This window comes from Hoplias malabaricus, chromosome 9 (genome assembly GCF_029633855.1).
Source record: "Hoplias malabaricus isolate fHopMal1 chromosome 9, fHopMal1.hap1, whole genome shotgun sequence".
Taxonomy (NCBI): Eukaryota; Metazoa; Chordata; class Actinopteri; order Characiformes; family Erythrinidae; genus Hoplias; species Hoplias malabaricus.
The window spans coordinates 23,831,501-23,850,044 of record NC_089808.1 but is presented as its reverse complement, the minus strand read 5'-3'; the positions used below and the strand labels follow the sequence as shown (position 1 = coordinate 23,850,044).

The 18,544-nt window shown below is 41.2% G+C and overlaps 1 protein-coding gene across 1 annotated transcript; it reads right to left on the bottom strand.

Annotated features, from left to right (window-relative positions):
- Positions 1–1,889: 1,889 nt before the first annotated feature.
- Positions 1,890–18,468, bottom strand: scp2a (sterol carrier protein 2a). The gene is made up of 16 exons (XM_066680450.1): positions 18,063–18,468; positions 16,658–16,712; positions 16,490–16,561; positions 16,232–16,363; positions 15,637–15,701; positions 15,426–15,552; positions 15,026–15,089; positions 13,592–13,678; positions 13,342–13,492; positions 12,991–13,138; positions 12,255–12,362; positions 8,254–8,407; positions 6,945–7,041; positions 6,493–6,622; positions 5,318–5,397; positions 1,890–3,397 (listed from the first exon to the last, which is right to left on the bottom strand). The coding sequence occupies exons 1-16, from the start codon at positions 18,189–18,191 to the stop codon at positions 3,302–3,304; spliced, it is 1,695 nt and encodes a 564-aa protein (XP_066536547.1). The 5' UTR covers positions 18,192–18,468; the 3' UTR covers positions 1,890–3,301.
- Positions 18,469–18,544: the final 76 nt, after the last annotated feature.

The window sequence follows — 18,544 nt, the reverse complement described above, 5'->3', positions numbered from 1 at the left end:
AAACTCTGTATGTGTACCACTGATTATCTGTGTCCACAGATATGACAATCCTCCATTCCATCATTCCTCCGTGTTACTAAAAGCCTGGTTGTTGAATCGTGTCCACAGGAGAGGACACAGGGCTGTCTGGATGTTGGTGAGAGACTATCAGTTTGCTGGGTATACTTCCCTGAGAATGAACACTGGGAAGTGATTAGTAACAGAAGCCGGACGTGGCAGAAGGCAGGAGGCCAAAGGGCGGCGGGACCACATGGTTAGTTGTAGCATTTCTGCAGAGCAAATTAATATAAACAGCAAATCTCTTGGAAAGCTTCCACAATGGCCTTAATGCTCCATTCAGGGAGTCCATTCCAGACCGGAGCTAAGGCTATTATTAAAAAGCGCTGCAATGCAATTACGGGCCTCTTTTAACAGGGGCTTATATAATCTATATAGAAAAGCATGAAATGAAATGAAATGAAATGAGAACAGCTGAGTGTAAGATCACTTTGCCCAATACCCAGTGTGAGCGAGAGGGGTTTAAAGCCCCCAGCTCTAGGCTGGGAAACACTGGAGCTGGGTCCTCTGAAGTGATGAAGCTCCATCCAATACCTCTGGGATGGGTTAGAGCACCAGAACTAATCATCCCACATCAGCCAAGTTGTGGTTGCCAGTAAAACTTCAGCCCAGGCAACAGACGCTCAACTCTGGCCAGGCCAGCACTGGGCTTGTGTGACAGAGGGGGGGGGGGGGGGTGGGGTGGGTGAGAGAGAGAGAGAGAGAGAGAGAGGTCAGTTGCTATCTTGTGGCGCTTTTCCACTGTATGGTACCTACACTACTCTACTGTACTCTGCTTTTTTGCTTGTCCAGTAGGCAAATTTAGTCCTGGTATCTGGAACCAGGTTCTTTTTTAATTTATCCATGGTTGTAAGCTAGATTGGCTAGAAAGCACCTTTCCAATTGTAAAATCTCCAGCTGCAGCAGAGATCCCATTTGTTTTTATCCGACTCACAATGACAGCTCGTAAAATTACGTTGTGGTCTTTTGAAGAGGTTCAAACTCTCCTTGGATCGGTGGCCGACAAAAGAATCCAGCGAGAGCTGGACACTGCAACAAGGAAGCAACAAACTCTACTGATCTGTCTGAACTGATGACGGAGCTGTGTTCAGTCTAACGCCATCGTTGTTGTGTTTCCCAAAGCCTGCTGATACCGTTAGAGACTTTTCTGTTTTTAAATGTCACCAGATACATTTCAGGGTCAAGCTGTGGGAGTGGGAAATAAACCAGGTTCCAAACAGCAAGTAGAGTCCAGTACAATAGATACGGAGCATTTAGAAGCACCACTGGATTCCCAGCCTTGGACAGCTGAGCCAACAACAGGGATCGAGCCGACGCACCTCTCGAGAACCCTTCTTTAAAAGTGATACACACATCCAATTGACTGTCCTCTTGAAAGGTCTTCCCTTAAGAGAAAAAAACAAAAATGTCAACTTGAAAATTCAAATCTGATGTGGCATTATCAAGTGGATATTCATTCAGTGTCTGTAACCCTTATCCAGTTCAGGGTCGCAATGGGTCTGGAGCCTACCCGGAATCACTGGGTGCATGGCAGGAACACACCCTTGAGGGGGTGCCAGTCCTTCACAGGGTGACACACACACACACACCCACACACACCCACACCTACAGACACTTTTGAGTCGCCAATCCACCTACCAAGTGTTTATGGACTGTGGGAGAAAACCAGAACACCCGGAGGAAACCCATGCAGACACAGGGAGAACACATCACACTCCTCACAGACAGTCACCCGGAACGGGACTTGAACCCACAACCTCCAGGTCCCCGGAGCTGTGTGACTGTGACACTGTTGCACCACCGTGCCGCCCGTAGTTTATACAGTAAAACACAATACATTCTGAAAATATCCCAAAATGAAATCTTGCATTTATAAGAAACATATATTAGATACTACATTTCAGAATTTTATACATCATCGATATACAATTACATGTTATTTTAAGCAGGTATCAAGCACTGTGCCAAAGTCAGTCATCACCCTCCATATATAATTCCTAGTCAAATTTTATTTCTCAGATATTTGTAAAGAGATAAAATACGATTAACCTACAGACCTCCCACTGCATCCACAGGCTCCGCAGATTCAACCTACTACAGGTCGATAATACTAAAAAGCAAAGCTTGTGTTTGCAGCACACCAATAAAGTGATGTGTAGCACACCTTGTTATGGCCTCCCACCATTTCACAAATCCTCAGTCTGTCTCTAGCTCTCGCTGATAAGCACCTCACATTTCAGTTGATACTAATGCTGTGTGCACCCTTAGCTTCTGTACAGAAAAACAAGTATTCACAGCATAGCCACTGCATTTAAATCATACGGCTTTAATAATATGTGCAGGTTATATCCAAATATTACACTATTTTACAAAAAGGAACAGTGGATTACAGACTGTTCAGCGTTGAATTCCCAGTTTAAAAAACCCTAAACCTCAACATGATTAAAACCTCAATTGCTCGGACTGAGAGGCCGAAAGTGCCACCAACTTCCCCTGCTCAGCTTTGGAGGTGCCTGCAAATTCCTTTAAATGGGGCTTAATAAAAATGTATAACTTTAGACTGCAAATTATTTAACAAAGGGTGGTCTCTGACTTTTGCACACTGATCTTTATCCAGAATCTACATCAAATTCATACACAAGCTGTTCAAAACCATTTTAGTGTTGGAAACGATCACTTATTCAGATTTTGTTATTTGAGTTAATGCTGTGATTCTGACCACAGAATGTGGTTGTTATTCAAGACTTGTGTTCTCCCATTAGAAAGCCATTAGGTTGCATAATTCATTACGTTTGATGGATTTTTAAGATAGCAGCAATGATTACGTTCTGTTTTAGAGGCTCAGAATGCAGCAAATAATGAACGTTTATGTGAATAACCCTGAAATGTGTAACCATTAAACAGCATAATTACATAATCCAGCTGTAATCCAATGAATGTCCGTTTTATAAAGAAACATTGTGGTTTTACTGTAATTCCTCAACTCTTATTTGTGTTGTAATGCATTCTAAAGAGAGTTTTTTCTGAGTCCAACAGCTCTTCCACGCTCTCGTAAACCATCTGTCATGTTCCATTACGTTAATATTTGTATAACATTAGAAATTCAGTAAATAATTAAGGATATCATCAGAAAAGGCATTTCGTTATTGACTAGTTTCACAGATAGTGTCACCACTGACTTGAGTTGCATGGACATGGTAAGTCAATGTTTGTGCTTAATAATAGAGAATTGGGACCATTTTCTTCACAGTTTGGCTTTCCCCGGTGTCAGCTGTAGGTTCTGCAGCTTCATGGCCACCCCCATATTGCCAGTGATCTTTAGCTTGCCCTGGAAGAAGGCCTTTGGGAAAGACAGGAGGGGAAAAAGAGTGAGAGGAGAGAACAGAAGAGGGAAACCAAGGAGCAAACAGTCCAAAATAAAGGCTTCCATTAAGCATTATGGTAAATGGGGTATGCATTGCATTCAGGGGGTAAGATCAGCTTAATTGCTCACTCAGGGACTTGTTTCGTGAAAAATTCTTGGCTAAAAACGGTTTAATTACTGGTTAAAGTTTTGCAGCAATACACTGGAGGTTGTGATGAGAGCACCGAGTACCAGCATCACTGGGTAAATACAGATTTGTGTGTATTACTGCAATTATACCACTGTTTCATTAATCATATTTTTCCTCTAATGGCATACATGCACGAATAAAATGATTAACAAGAGTGTTTTGGCAAAGACTAATTAATCCCATCCAGCTCTGCTGTGTACAAATGCTAAATATACCCAGCACATAACTTACAAGTTTTTATTGTTGCTAAAAATGGCAGCACTTACAGCAACCTTTCCCCTATAAACTCTCTCTCTCATTCATTTGGTTGATGTCCTTTTAAATATCATACAGCTTCCTCTGTTTTCCCCAGGTCTCATTTTTGGCTGGGTAATCTGTGACAAAACTTGACCAAAAAAAAAAAAAAATTAAAAGGTAAAAACACCCCCAAGTTTCAGCTAACATTGCCTCTGGTCGAACTTCATTCAATACAATGAAGTGGAAGGGGCACTGGGAGGAGCACCGTAGATGGGGTGGAGCTCTGCTGGGACAGAGAAACGTCCATGTGGTGAGTACGCCGATGCGGTGTGGTGGAATGAAGCGAGAAACAGCGCCCAATATCCAGTATAAACGCACACTAATTTGCCTACTATGACATGTCATTGCACTTTGCTACAGGGACACATAATACGCACTTTGATCTGAGGGGGGCACTGCAGAGGCATAACAGTCCACAAAGTTTTGTTTTTTTTTTTGATAGTTTGGAAAATTTATTTTCATATTTTAAGGGAGACTGAGTTATTTAATTAATACAAAGCAACAACGGGTGTAGTTACTCTAAGTTGGAACAGGATGTCTATGGAAATTAGTGCTGAAAAGAGGTGATCCCAACATTTTGGAACCAAGTTTTAGTTGTTTCGACCCAAATTTCACTCTCTAGCTTGGTCTCCTTCCATCTCATGATGCTATAAAGCTGAGAAGACTATCTTTTTCGAACAGCTGCCAACCCAGCATCATCTTAGCTCAACATGCTTGGAGGAGAACACTCTCTTCTCAGTTCTTTTATGTCACATATGTGCTATCATCAGGAATCAAATGCACAGGCTCCCAATGATAGGGCCCGTTACAGAGATGCACAACTGGAGAGTTCTCTAATTAACTTTTGGCTTTTTTTATTTCTTTAAAAGCTGGTTGCCATTGCAGGTTTACAGACAAAATACTGTGTGTAGTGTTATTTAAAAATGATTAGTTTGAAAACACTGGTGAGAAGAGAGCGTCTCTCAGCCAGTCACAGTGCAAGCTCGGAACTAAGTGATTTATCAGTGGCATCAGACAAAAGCAGGATGTTTTCAGGGCTAGAATCCGGATGGAAGTTCAGCACTGATGGACCCAGGGTTCACTGAATATGCAAATAAGCCCAACATGTGCCTGGCCAACTGGCACAAAGCCATGTCATGGAAAAAACTATTACTGACAATGATGCACAAGCTGGAAGCTTCACTAATGGACGCATCTGTGGTCTTCAAGCCCCATTTGTAGAGCGGTGCAAAAGGGTGGCTAACGGCCCAGAGACATAAGCTCAGGGGGATTTATCCTGCATGCATTTCAATCTGGGCTCCATCAGGCAGCCAATACAACGTATGTCACAAGAGCTCCACATGCATACATTAGCCAAATGGTTACAAAGGGGCTAAAATGGTAGTTTTAATCAGTTTTATACAACTCACAGTCTGTGGATTGAGTTTCCCATTCATCAGGTCCAGGAGATCAGCATCTGCCATTGAAATGGTGCAGTCAGGTTTCTTTCCTGGAAGGTGAAGAAAGTGAAGTTCATTCACAAAGGAGCCATTCTGTTTAATAAGACATTCAAATTTGAACTATGACCTTTATTTGGAGTTGAAACCTTTTGGAAATTTATCCCGCCTTAAAATATGGTGCATTGGTCTCCCAAGTGAACGTTCAACACATTTCTGTTTAGTGGCAGACCACCTGCTGTGTTTTACCATTTGAAAAGCTGCATGCACACCCACATATAGGAGACTTGTGCGTTCCGTGTTTTAGTTCTATTTTTAGCTTAATTCTGAAAAACATGTAAATCATAAAGTCAGAAAAAAGAACTCAACCAATTGTTTGTGCAAAAAGTAGAAAAACCAGGACAGAATTTCATCTCAGCTCATTATGGCCACCCTCATTCATTAATTCTCTGAAATGCTCTTTAAAAGAAGTGAGTGTGCGTGTGTATCCACAGCCCCTAATCACTTGTGTGTTTGTGAGGCACATTGTAAAGGCACATTTATTCATGTGTACGGTTTGTAGTGCAGCCCTCGTGTCCACTGTCACTCAGAAGACAAACAAAAGCTGACATTCATTGATTCATTCATTGTCTGTAACCCTTATCCAGTTCAGGGCGGCAGTGGGTGCAGAGCCTACCCAGAATCACTGGACGCAAGGCAGGAACACACCCTGGAGGTGGCGCCAGTCCCTAACAGGGCGACGCACACTCACAACTATGGACAATTTTGAGTCGCCAATCCACCACCAATGTGTGCTTTTGGACCGTGGGAGGACACCAGAGCACCCGGAGGAAACCCACAGGGACACGGGGAAAGAACAACCCCAGGACCCTGGAATATTCTCAGTATAATGAGGGCAGGTGAATCAAGGCAACAGAAGTGTTTTCATTCACATTCATGGCTTTCTGAGAGAACTCTGCGCCCTCAGGTCACAGTGTCCTGGAGGCAAACCACAGATTCTGTTCATGTTTTTTTTTTTTTACCCTTTGGACAAAACTGCTTTGGACAAATTAGTGGATAGTTATTTTTATCCAGAACCAAGTGCCCTCAGTGCCTTCGTTTTTCCTTTAACTAGAAAAGCTCTCTCTCTCTCACACACACACACACACCTGTATCATTATCCACAGAGCCTTTGCCATTCTTCACATCCACGACCCAAAGAGCTTCCTTGCCTCCAGGTCCATCTTTCACTTTAAAAGCAAAGATGGCGCCGATTTTCTTCACAAAACCTTCTCCTTCCTGCAGACAACAACAAACATAACATTAAAACCTGCACAAATTTGGCTTCTCCCTCCCTGAATACAACCTCTCTCTCTTCACACAAGGTAAACAATTACACTTTGTGTGGAATGTGGAGGGCAATAAAACCTTAAAGAAACCCAATGACAAGGCAAACAAAAATGATGTACAATGGCTGAAAATTCGCCCTAAAATTGGGATGAAATTATTAGAAAGATATGCCTTCCAAGAATCCCATTCCATTTAATCCCAGGTGAAGCCTCAGCCGTCTGAGGTCGGGAGTCCTAAAGCCCTTTAATGTGTAAATCAGGCCCACACCTACCTCCTTCAGTTTCTTTTCAATTTCCTTAAAAACGGCATTGACTTTAAATCCTTCTAAACCATCTGCAGCACTGGTGGCCACGGCAGCAATCCGCACGCTGAAACACACACAGTTTTTACATGATACGTGACATTGGAGGTGGTGAAGAGGGGTCATATACAAAGTCCAAGGTCTCGGAGATACAGTGAGTCTCTAATAATTCTAGTCCAAAGATTATTAGGCAAGGGCCGCAGGAGTCAGCCTGAGAGGAGGAATGTCTCCCTACAAAACTAAATAACTAAATTAAAAAAGCACAAAAAACACAAAAAAGAATGCAGATAAATAAATACAGAATTGGGTCTACAAGCATTCAGTATAAATGCTGTCTGAACAAAATCTCTTATCTCCAAAAATGTAGCCTAAGAGAGTAAGAACAAATCAATATTTAATATATTATGTAATTCAACGTAACAAGATTTGTACTTGGACCACTACAATTCATTCATTCATTAAATTTCATGAAAGATCAAAGGCTCTCAATGAGCTGAGATGCAGTTGTTTGAAATTTCTTTCTATATTTTGCCACAGGAGTTTATCTTTTATTATTTATTATAGAAAATATAGTATGTATTTACTTACTTATTTATTTACTTGCTTTTTTAAAAAATGTGCATAAAAATAAAAAACTAAATTGAAAGAGATCACAGGATTATATGCTAAAGCCATCACAGTGCTACACAATTAATAAATAAAAACAAAATTCAGCGCTATTACAGATCTACATGACTAAAAATAACATTAAAATAAAATGCTATCACAGGTCTACATGATGAAAAATAAAATTAAAAACTAAACCTATCACAGATTGTCTACTGTTTTTGGAGAATTGTGGCAGAAACATTTATAATGATGAAAAAAATTTAGAATATTTTTATAATTTAGAAAGGTCCTGCAAACCGTGAGCTATAAGATAAATCAATCATTATGCCCTTTAAGTTAATTCATTCATTCATTCATTGTCTGTAACCGCTTATCCAGTTCAGGGTCGCGGTGGGTCCAGAGGCTACCTGGAATCATTGGGCACAAGGCGGGAATACACCCTGGAGGGGGCGCCAGTCCTTCATAGGGCAACACAGACACACACACACACACGCACTCACACACTCACACCTACGGACACTTTTGAGTTGTCAATCCACCTACCAATGTGTGTTTTTGGACTGTGGGAGGAAACCGGAGGACCCAGAGGAAACCCACGCGGACACAGGGAGAACACACCAATTCCTCACAGCCTTTAAGTTAATATTAAATGTAATAAATGACAACTCACTTCGCTTCTCGAGGGAACCCCATCCTGTAGAGAGTGACAACCACAGCTCCACCGATGCCAATATTGTGCTGAAGTGCGACCTTTGCCCCTGGGACCTGCCTCTTATCGGCCTCCCCTCTCAACTGCCAGCACAACTCCGCACATTGGGCCAGACCTAACCAGTCAAACACAGAGGTTATAAAAAATAGGGTTCAACAACATGGGACAGACCCAATCAATCAAACACAGCAGGGTTCATTCAACCTGAATATAGAACAGAGCTCGAAGAATCACCAAAGTCGGCCAAAGTGCAGAGAGATAACCTGAGCCAGACCTGAGTAATCGATAGAGAAAAAGCTAGGGCACTCCTGGTCTAAAAACACTCTGAAGCAGCTGGACATGAGTCTAAGAACACCATGCTCAATGCATAGTTTTGGCTAGAGGAGTGTAAACCCCTCAGCACTGAGCTGTGGAGCAATAGAACCGTATTCTTTGGTTTTAAATGGTTTAATGAACTAAAAAGGGCAAAACAGGATTTGCAGATTTGCTCATAAATAAATCTGATTTATGGTCTATTATGCCACATTTCAATTTTAACCCACATATTTCACTAACAGAAATTATATTTTCCAATCAAAGACATGGCTATTGTGCTGAGATAAAGCGTAAACAGAAAACGTCTTTGAGAAATGAAGAGCCTCTACACAAAGTTTGTCTCGTTTGCTGTTGTAACACACTCAACTCTTCTAGGAAAACTTTACGCTAAATGTCAGAACATTGCTATGAGTATTTCAACCACATACACCTTAGTGAGGCCAGGGAATGATTAGTTCTGGCACTCCACCTTGTCCCAAAGGAACTGGATGCTGCTCCATCACAGCAGGTCCCCAGCTCTACAACCCAATGCTTGGGTGTTTATACCCCTCTAGTCAACACTTGGCCTCAAGCATGGTGATCTCAGGCCCATGTGCAGCTGCTCCAGATAGGCCAGTTTCATTACATTACTTTTTTATAATCATTTTAATTTATTTTCTTGTCTGTGCTCGGGTTATTTGGCGGTGGCGATTGTATTAATGCCAGCCAAGGTCATTTTTAACTCAGCCTAGATCAGTAATGCAACACTCTGCATCAGAAAACACGCTCGGAACTGTGGCACGTAAAGTATCTCAGACATTCCCATGTAAACAACACCATACTTGACATTTCTCTTTCACTTCAGATGCTTCCAAAAGCATCTGCCTTTTTACAAGACCATTTACCATGTTCTCTTTATGTCTTAAAACTAAGCTCATAAAACACAATTTAAAACACAGATCAAAACTGAGAACTGGCCTAGATTTTAGTGACAGGTCACTAAAAGTGTGAAAGATTAACATGGCTTCTGTTTACAGGGGGAAAACAAACTAAAAACACTGGAATGTTTTGAACTGTGTTTTCCAATACGATTCTGAGTAGGGCTGGGCAATTATTCCGTATCAATATATAATCACAATATAAAATGTTTTCATAACTAAGATATAATTTTTAAACACATTTTCAATATAGCAATATACACTATTTACAGTATCTGTCACTTACAGGTCATTACATGGCGCTACCATCAATTCATTGCCCTCCATTTTAAAATAAGTTCATTTATATTATAATATCGACAAGTTTATGTTTGACGGTGATGTCACTTTTCTTTTTTGCTTTTGCCAGTTTTTCTGTGGCCTTTATGTTGTTCATATCGACATCCAAATTATATTGTACCAAACAAAACAAAGAAATACATTGTGATACAAATTTTGGCCATATCGTGCAGCCCTACTTCTGAGATTTTTAGAAAACATTTCAAGATCTAGAGGAGCCAATTTGATCCAATGCACATTGTTCCTGGATTTTCAGTACGCCTTAAAATGGCAAACATCTCTGCTCTGAAGCTTCTGGCTTAATCCAAGGAATAATCCCCAGAAAATCCATGGAAATACCACCAGTAAATAAAAATGATTTGTAAACAAGGGCATATTTTTCAATTTATGTGGCACAAATTCCAGCTACATCCACTTTTTAAACCTTATCCTGGGGGTCATGTATCCCTTTGTTGTCCTGGTGGGGTAGTAAGGGTGGTTCTACAAAAAACACACCAATGCACTTCACTTCAATCCTGGAGCAGTGGCAGTTGGAGGTATTTGACAATACACACATTATTAAATCTAACACACCATCCAACCAATTGCCCTCCACTGACTTTCCACAAAGAGTGTAATTGTTTATCATCTGCGCAGAGGCTCTGTACTCCATTAACACAAAAGGGATTCTGTACTGGCTGCATTTTAGAAACTGCTGGTCATTAGGGGAGGAGTCATCATCAGACGTTTCCTAAACTGGGAGCTTGTGTCCGATTGTCTGAAAATGTTTCTCCCCTGATTGTGGGGCTCATATGGACTTCCACAGTTTGCTATAGACCTACAATAGCGGGTCTACACAGTTCCTCCTCATAGCCAGCTTCTTGGGCAAGTTGGGCGGGGGGTTCCTGAGATGTTATTTACTCTGAAATGTGACCCCACTGTGTAAAAAGTTAAGAACCTCCACTCTATACCTCAGAAATGGTTATTCTAAGTCTATGGGCATGAGGACAATATTTTTAGATGCCAAATACTATATTATTATTATTATTATGTTTACAAATACATTTTAAAACCTTCTTTTTGTGTAACATGTAATTCAAGATTCAAACATATTACAGCTCTTTTGTCAATGTATGCTTACAACAGCATAGTATTAAAAATGATAATTTTAATTTTATTCAACAAAAAATCCCCTAAAAAGTAAGTAGCTTAAAATAGTGAGAAGAATTTATTGGTCACTGCATTAGTTGAGTTCCACATTTTTCCCCACTCACCTTTGGAGAAAAATAATATCCATATCCACTTTTTAAATCCTCTAGATCTCAGATATTGGTAAAGATCCATGCCTGACATTTTGAATGCTGTTTATGGGTTTATAATATTATTTCCTGAAAGCATTACACAACTGAAATGGTCAGTTGGGAGGCCTTCACATGGACTGACCCCTGTATTCATGATGGAAAGCGGTGCGAGATGTTGACTACATATGCTTCATCACTGCACTACAGCAGCAAAGCAGCAACATCTGGATAAGGTCACATAGAGCAGAGAAGCTTCTGGAATAAATCCTAAAGAAAAGAGCCCCGAGGTCAACACACAGCCATACAGTACATGAGATTAGAGTGAGTGAGAGAGAGAGAGAGAAATAAGGAGACAAAAGGGATGCACAGAGAGAGAGAAAGGGAGGAAGAGATGGAGTTTTTTTTTTAGTCTGAATGTAAAAATTTAAAGCAATGATGGAAATGGACACGTCATTAGAAACAATCAGAGATGAGTGGTTTCACATAAAACAATTTATAAAAGCACAGCATTTTAAACATTAACAGTCATATGTGCAACATACAGAGCTCTGAGCTAAGCTCCCTCCCACGAAAGAGTCCACTTAAAAGCGTCCAACAGAGAAGGGGGTGGTGAAGTGAGTAAGAGGAAGGGAGAACACGGGAGTGATGAAGTGGGATCAGGAGAGAGGGAGACGGAGATAGAGAAGAGTCCTCTGACCAGTAAAAGGGAGGGAGAGACAGGGGTAGAATTCAGCATATGGGTCTTGATTCTTGTTTGAGCTGATTGTGTAGATATCGTTAGTGTGGCTCCCCCTGGTGGTGATATTTTCAAAAAAGCACTTGATTCCATTTCAAAATCAAAACGTTTGTAAGAACCTCTTAATGCTTCATAGGGCACAGGAAACAACACAAGCCTGCTATTTTAGCAAGACGTAAACAAGGATGTTGTCTCAGTCACAGAAGCTCCAAGATACACAGACATGTGGATAGCCAATCAGAATGCAGCCAGCAAAATCTTGAGGATGTGTCCCAATGGCACTAAATTGATCAGACCCTCCATCTACATGTGGGCAGAGCCACTGTGGCAGAGACTAGTAAGTAGCTCCTTGTTTTTAATGAAAGGGATTTTTACCTGTAGCTCCGAGTGGATGTCCCTTTGAGATGAGACCTCCACTTGGGTTAATCACCCACTTTCCCCCGTAGGTGTTGTCGCCTCTGTCGATCAGCTCCCCTGCTTTACCTGAAGATAAAATCCAAGATGTCAAAGCATGACTCAACAGATGGAGGCTGAAAATGTCAATGCATACAGCCAGCACGTGTATTAGGTGTACAGATGTTTGTTTGTGTGTGTGTAAGGCAACATGGAGTCAGTGCTCAACTTCATGCAAATGAGCAGTGACTTGCTGTGGCAACTGCCAATTGGATTTATTATAACAATTATAACTAGGTTTATTAATAACTATTTTATGATAATTAACCATGTGTAAAACATATATTCTTGATTCCCACACCTAATATAAAATATTTCAGGATTGTGAACCTGTGAGTAAATAAAGCCTAGGGAGATTTTTGAGTCGCCAATCCACAGTTCAACGTGTGCTTTTGGGCCGTAGGAGGAACCCGGAGCTCCCGAAGGAAACCCACACGGACACTGAGAGAACACATCACACTCCTCACAGACAGTCACCAGGATCAGGACTCAAACCTACAACCTCCAGGTCCCTTGAGCTATGTGACTGCAACACTACTTGCTGCACCACCGAGCCGCCCACACTGGTATTAGAGTTAACTAATGAGGAGGTCAGGATCAGGAGTTTACTGCCCACACCTGGCCACCGATAAAACAACTCCAGTGCTTTACGTCTTACCCTCAGGGCAGAGGCCGAGAGCCTCATAGGTGATGAGCTCGTTGGCTGAGAAACAGTCGTGAAGCTCGATGACGTCAACATCCGCGGGCTTAAGGCCTGATGCTTCAAAACACTTCTTGGCTGCCTGGCGTGTCATATCATAGCCAACCTAGAGAGATTAGAGAGAGAGAGAGAGAGAGAGAGAGAGAGAGAGAGAGAGAGAGAGAGAGACTGTTAAACTTGAGCTGAAAGATAAATTCATCTATGTCCACAATAGGGGCACCTTAAAAATACGTTGCTTAAGTAGTGTCCACTGAGAAAGGTTCATTTTTACAAAGATATCCCCTGCAAAAACAAAAGACCTCCACTAACCATCTTGATGCAGCTGTTGTCCTGGAAGGTGCTGGCAAGGTCTGTGGTCATCTCCTGAGCGATGATCTCTACAGCTTTACCCTGAAGTCCGTGCCTCCTCACGAACGCTTCACTGGCCAGCACCGCAGCTCCAGCTCCATCAGATGTGGGACTGCGACAGTCAATGTCACAAAAATCTAGATCAGTGGAGTACATTACAAATACCAGCTAGGTTCATAGCCCGGTTCATGCTGTGATGATACATACTCACCAGCACTGCAAAAGAGTGAGGTACTCAAAGACTTTGCGGGATTTGGCCACCTGGTCCAGGCTGTACTCCTCCTGGAACTGGGAATAGCTGAGAGAAAACACAAGGGGTCTGTTAAGGGCAGGTTTCCTTACATTGATACCCCTAGCACAGAAGAGAGAGTTTTTTGAGAGAGTGGGGAACATCAAGCCCACCCTCACTTCAGACGTGAACAGCTTTGTTTCCAATTAATGGCCATTATGAGTGCAAAATTGTTAAATCAACATTACGTAGTAATTTTACATTAAAATTACAATTTTAAAATGATTGAGGATCCACTGAACCGTAATAGAGAGGCACTGCAGAAACTGCACTATGTAACTTATGAAGTAGTGCAGGAAACCACACCACTCCCTAGTCTGCAATCGTATGGCAGCAATCGTATTGTTATTATAATCATACACAAGATAATATCCTATATCAATTAGAACTTCACATAGGGCCCACCCCACTCTCTTCCTAACTGCAGCCATAAAATATCTTATTGTTTCAATTCTACACATAAACCCTAAGGTTGCTGTAGCTGTTTATGATCCAATCAGCATCCAGCAACCCTTAACATCTACGGTTACTCATTGAGCCCATTACATGAGTACCAAAACCACCCACTGTATCACTAGCTCTTCACAGGGGTCACTAGGTTGGCACCTCCTCTCATTGGTGTTCCACAACACCTACATAAGGCTCAACAGTGAAGTCTGGTGTCCCAGACCCACCCCGCTTCAAGACAACTTTAAAGTCCTACCTTACCCTTTACCATCAACAACCATATATCCACACTGGCCTCCCTGGTGACTAAGGCTGTACCTAGTCCCACTGGCACCGTTAATGCATGCTCAGTGCCACAAGTTCCATGTGATATTTATGTGCTACATCACCAACCACCACAACAGCACCTCTACAGTGCATTTCCCCAAGTAGTCTGTGTTCTCCTTTTCCACAACCATTGACTAGACTTTTCAGCTGTTTCTGATAACTCCTTCACAGCTGCCCTTAGTTTGTAGTTAAAGTCTGAACAATTAGGAAGGGTAGAGCTGGGAGCAATTCAGATTTCAACTGTTCAAGACATATCAGAGGTTCAAGCATGGTAACGTCTCTTATAAAATTACTAAGAGTGTGTTTTAGTCCTTTTTAGTTTTAAAAGCATTGCCCGATTATCAGAATCATTGTAATCATAATGAATCTCTGCTTATCTCTGTCAGTGTTATAGTTCCCTGTGACAGACAATACATTAAAAAGAACACATAAATTACTTTAACAGTCAAAAGTTGAGGAACCACATACTGAGACGGGGTTTTAAGAACAATCGTTTAAATGTCAGCACACATTGAGCGCTAAGTGCGACACTATAAATAATGCAAGGTTAGAACGGGGCTGCAACAGGTCCACAAAACTTACGGGTTGTTGATGGAATGCTTGTGGTTCTTCCAGGCAATTTTGGCAAAGTGTTCTGGTTTGGTGCCTAAAACAAAAGCAGGCTTTCATTTTTGAAAACATCCCACAGTTGTAATGACACCTTACATAGTAATGCATAAAAATATGTCCAGATTAAAGCAGAAGGAAGGTGCGTGCTTTTAAAATGCCCCCCAGTAGCTGTAATATAGAACTTTATTGATTTATAACTTCTGAGTGGATGAATGGTGTCAAACTGGTCTTGGCTGAAAGGACCCTCATCTGTAGATATTTGTTTCAGCTTTAACAATGTTTACATCAAAGAATTGTATTTATAATTATTTTTGCCATTAAATGTCTGTTGTAACAGCGCCATCTGTTAGACAAATTCAGAAGTGAACCATACCATACTTCTCCATGTGCTCCTTCCCAGCATTCCCAAACATCTGAGGTGCAACTGGAGTGGCTGCAAGACCGTATTGGTTGATCATGACTTCCATGTGTTTGTCCATAGGGTTGGTCCTGTCCATGTACTGATTGACCACAACTTTGGTTAAACTCTATAAAAAAAGGTGTCATGGCTTCTTGATGAAGATTAGAGACATGCAGTTCTTTACCTTAGAGGACAAGGAGCCCCTCTCCATCTTCTCAAAACCCAAGGCAAGCACACAGTCAGCCAAACCTGGAAGACAAGAGACTAAAGTCTGCATACGAAGAACAACAGATTTTCATGGTCATTATTGCCTTAAAGGAACATTAGCCAGTATTTTTGACTTAAAATTACAGCTTCAAAATCACTGTGATGATTCACTGACCTGTCACTGTGAAAATAGAGCCTCTGTCGTTGCTACTCCAGGCTCAGCACTGCAGAAACTGCACTGTGTAACTTTTGGAGGAGGGTTAGAAAAACGCACTCCTCTCCTGTGATTCCAGGACTAGGGTTCCTTTAACACTACCCTATGACCCAAAGACTATATCTGGTCTCAAATGAAGAGTATAAATCAGGAGTATATCCTCTTATTCCAGCAGTAAACAGCTTCTAATCCTCTACATGTTCTGTGAGCATCTGATGGCATTCAGCCACGAGAACATTTGTGAGGTCAGATACTGATGTCGGATAATTAGGTCTCGGTTTTAAACTGTTCGGTTAACCTCTTGTCAAAAAAACTCTTTTCAAATGTCATCCCAAATAAGATTTTGTGAGTAGCGCACCTCCCTGAATGAGCTGGCGGGCCATGAAGAGAGCTGTGGAGCCGGTGGAGCAGTTGTTATTGACGTTGATAATGGGAATGCCAGAAAGGCCCAGGCTGTGGTAAATCGCCCTCTGACCACAAGTGGAATCTCCTATGGATATACAGGAAGGAGTCTTTGTTCAACAGTACAGAAAACAATCCACATAATGGATGCATGAATCCACTTCTCCTCATTTTCAAGATGTTTATATTATGACATAACGGCATAATGACTTACCGTATACATAGCCCACGCAAGCTTGCTCTATAGCAGAGTATGGAACTCCAGCATCTGCCAAGGCTTTCTCTCCTAAAAGAGATTACTGTCTCGTCAGAAAAAGTGTTGTCCTCTATGACGTGACTGCTCTTAGCTACAGCTCAGTTTAAATCAAAATTCAAAGCCTACCTGCTTCTTTAGCCATCTCTGGATAATCTCCATCTTTTGCCCCAGGCTTATCAAACTGCAAATACAGAGGAAAGACATAATGTTAGGACAAATAACCCAAAAACAAACTCATTGGCTACTTTTGCTGGTGTATAGTTAAAGACCATCAGTAAATGCTCAATTGGTGTCATGCATCAGCTTTTGATCAAGTTATTATGCGGATATTTCTGTGTCAAGAGCCATTCTCAGCCTAAACTTTAAAGCCAGAGTAGGTGATTTTGTAGAAAACATTGTGGAAAAAACAACTGGAAACATCCCACTGCCTACATTCAGTTCCCACTGTCCTTTTTTCTCCTTCTATCTGTCTATTAAAGTGCAATTCTCTGCACATGCTTGGAAAACATGTGCATGGGGACAACAAGCATGTAATTTGGTCTGAATTAAACGAACATCGGGCCCTGTAGAGTCTGCTGACCACACACATCTGACCCAAACACATCTGAACCAAGCATCCTTAAACTATTTTGTCTTGTGTGTCTTTATGTTCTTGTTGTTATCAACAAGTGTAGACGTTGAGGAGGGCCACATGGCTTAGGGTTGCAGGGCTAGAGATTCTGTAATAAACCTTACTGAAACATGGCAACATCTATGTAGGGACCCTCTTCATGGAGCATAAACTGCTTCATTCAGGGACTACAAAGCAATTTAATTTATTTATACAAAGCAATTTAATTTAGTTTATAGAAAAGGTGTATAAAAATTTAACAACTGCTATTATATGTTTTATATATCGAATAATGGCTATCATTACTCCTTTAAACCAGCTGAATACAGCTCTGTGAACTATCACCTACCACTGTCATGTAACAACAGCAGCCTTGAACTCTGTACTGAAGATAGTTCCACTAAAACAAATATTACACACTTCTAAACAAATGTCTATACTTTTACAGACTTCTTGAAACCAAACGGCACTAAACGTCAATACGTAATTTCTAGGTTTCATTCACGTTATCATTCTTGAATGATGTTTTCAAAAACAGCGTATATACCCTTATAAATATTAGCTTTATAATCGAAACTCACAGTTCCACCTTAAATGGAGCTGCAGATCGTGGAAGGAACCTGAGACGTAAGAGTGGAATTGCTGCAATATTTAAGGTGGAACGAAAAATTACAAACGGAGTCTCGTTGGAAATTCCTTAATAAACAAATCTTCTACACGAATAAACACCACTTCACAAGCAATACAGCTTCAAGAAAAGCAAGTTATTTATAAAATTATTTTTGAACATTAACAATAACCTTGTGTTCTTTTTGAAATAGCTAAAGGAGACGCATCTGCACAAGTTCAGATCAAGATAATTCCCTTTTATCCTATTGAGTAAATAGAGCGAATATTTAATGCCAAAAAATGTTTATTTACCTTTGTCATTCCCACTCCAACAACAAAAACTCTGTTCTTAATCGGACCCATTTCCATACTTTGCTTCCCACTCTGACTCAACGTAGACGGAAGGCCAAAAAGTTGCCAGATTGAGCGTTTCCACCCCATTCAGTAGTTACAACTCGCGTTTTGTTGTGCAATTCAGTTACTTTTCAGTTTATCGCAAAACTCCTCCTTTGTACATCCACTTTATCAGCTTCACCTACCCAGTCAGCACATCTAAGAGAGGCCTACATGGTTTGAACACAGGCTCTGGGTGGGTTGGTAAAGGGGCTGGAAGTCTGATGCCTTAAACAGATAAATGTGGAATTCTCTCAGGACCCTGGACCTCCCTCTTTATACATGAGGGACATATGAGACAGTAATGTGTTGTCTTCATTTAAAGAGACATTACGTTTTCAGTATACAGCCTCTCAGTCCAAACATTGACCATGGAGAACACCTTATAAAACCTGCTGGTC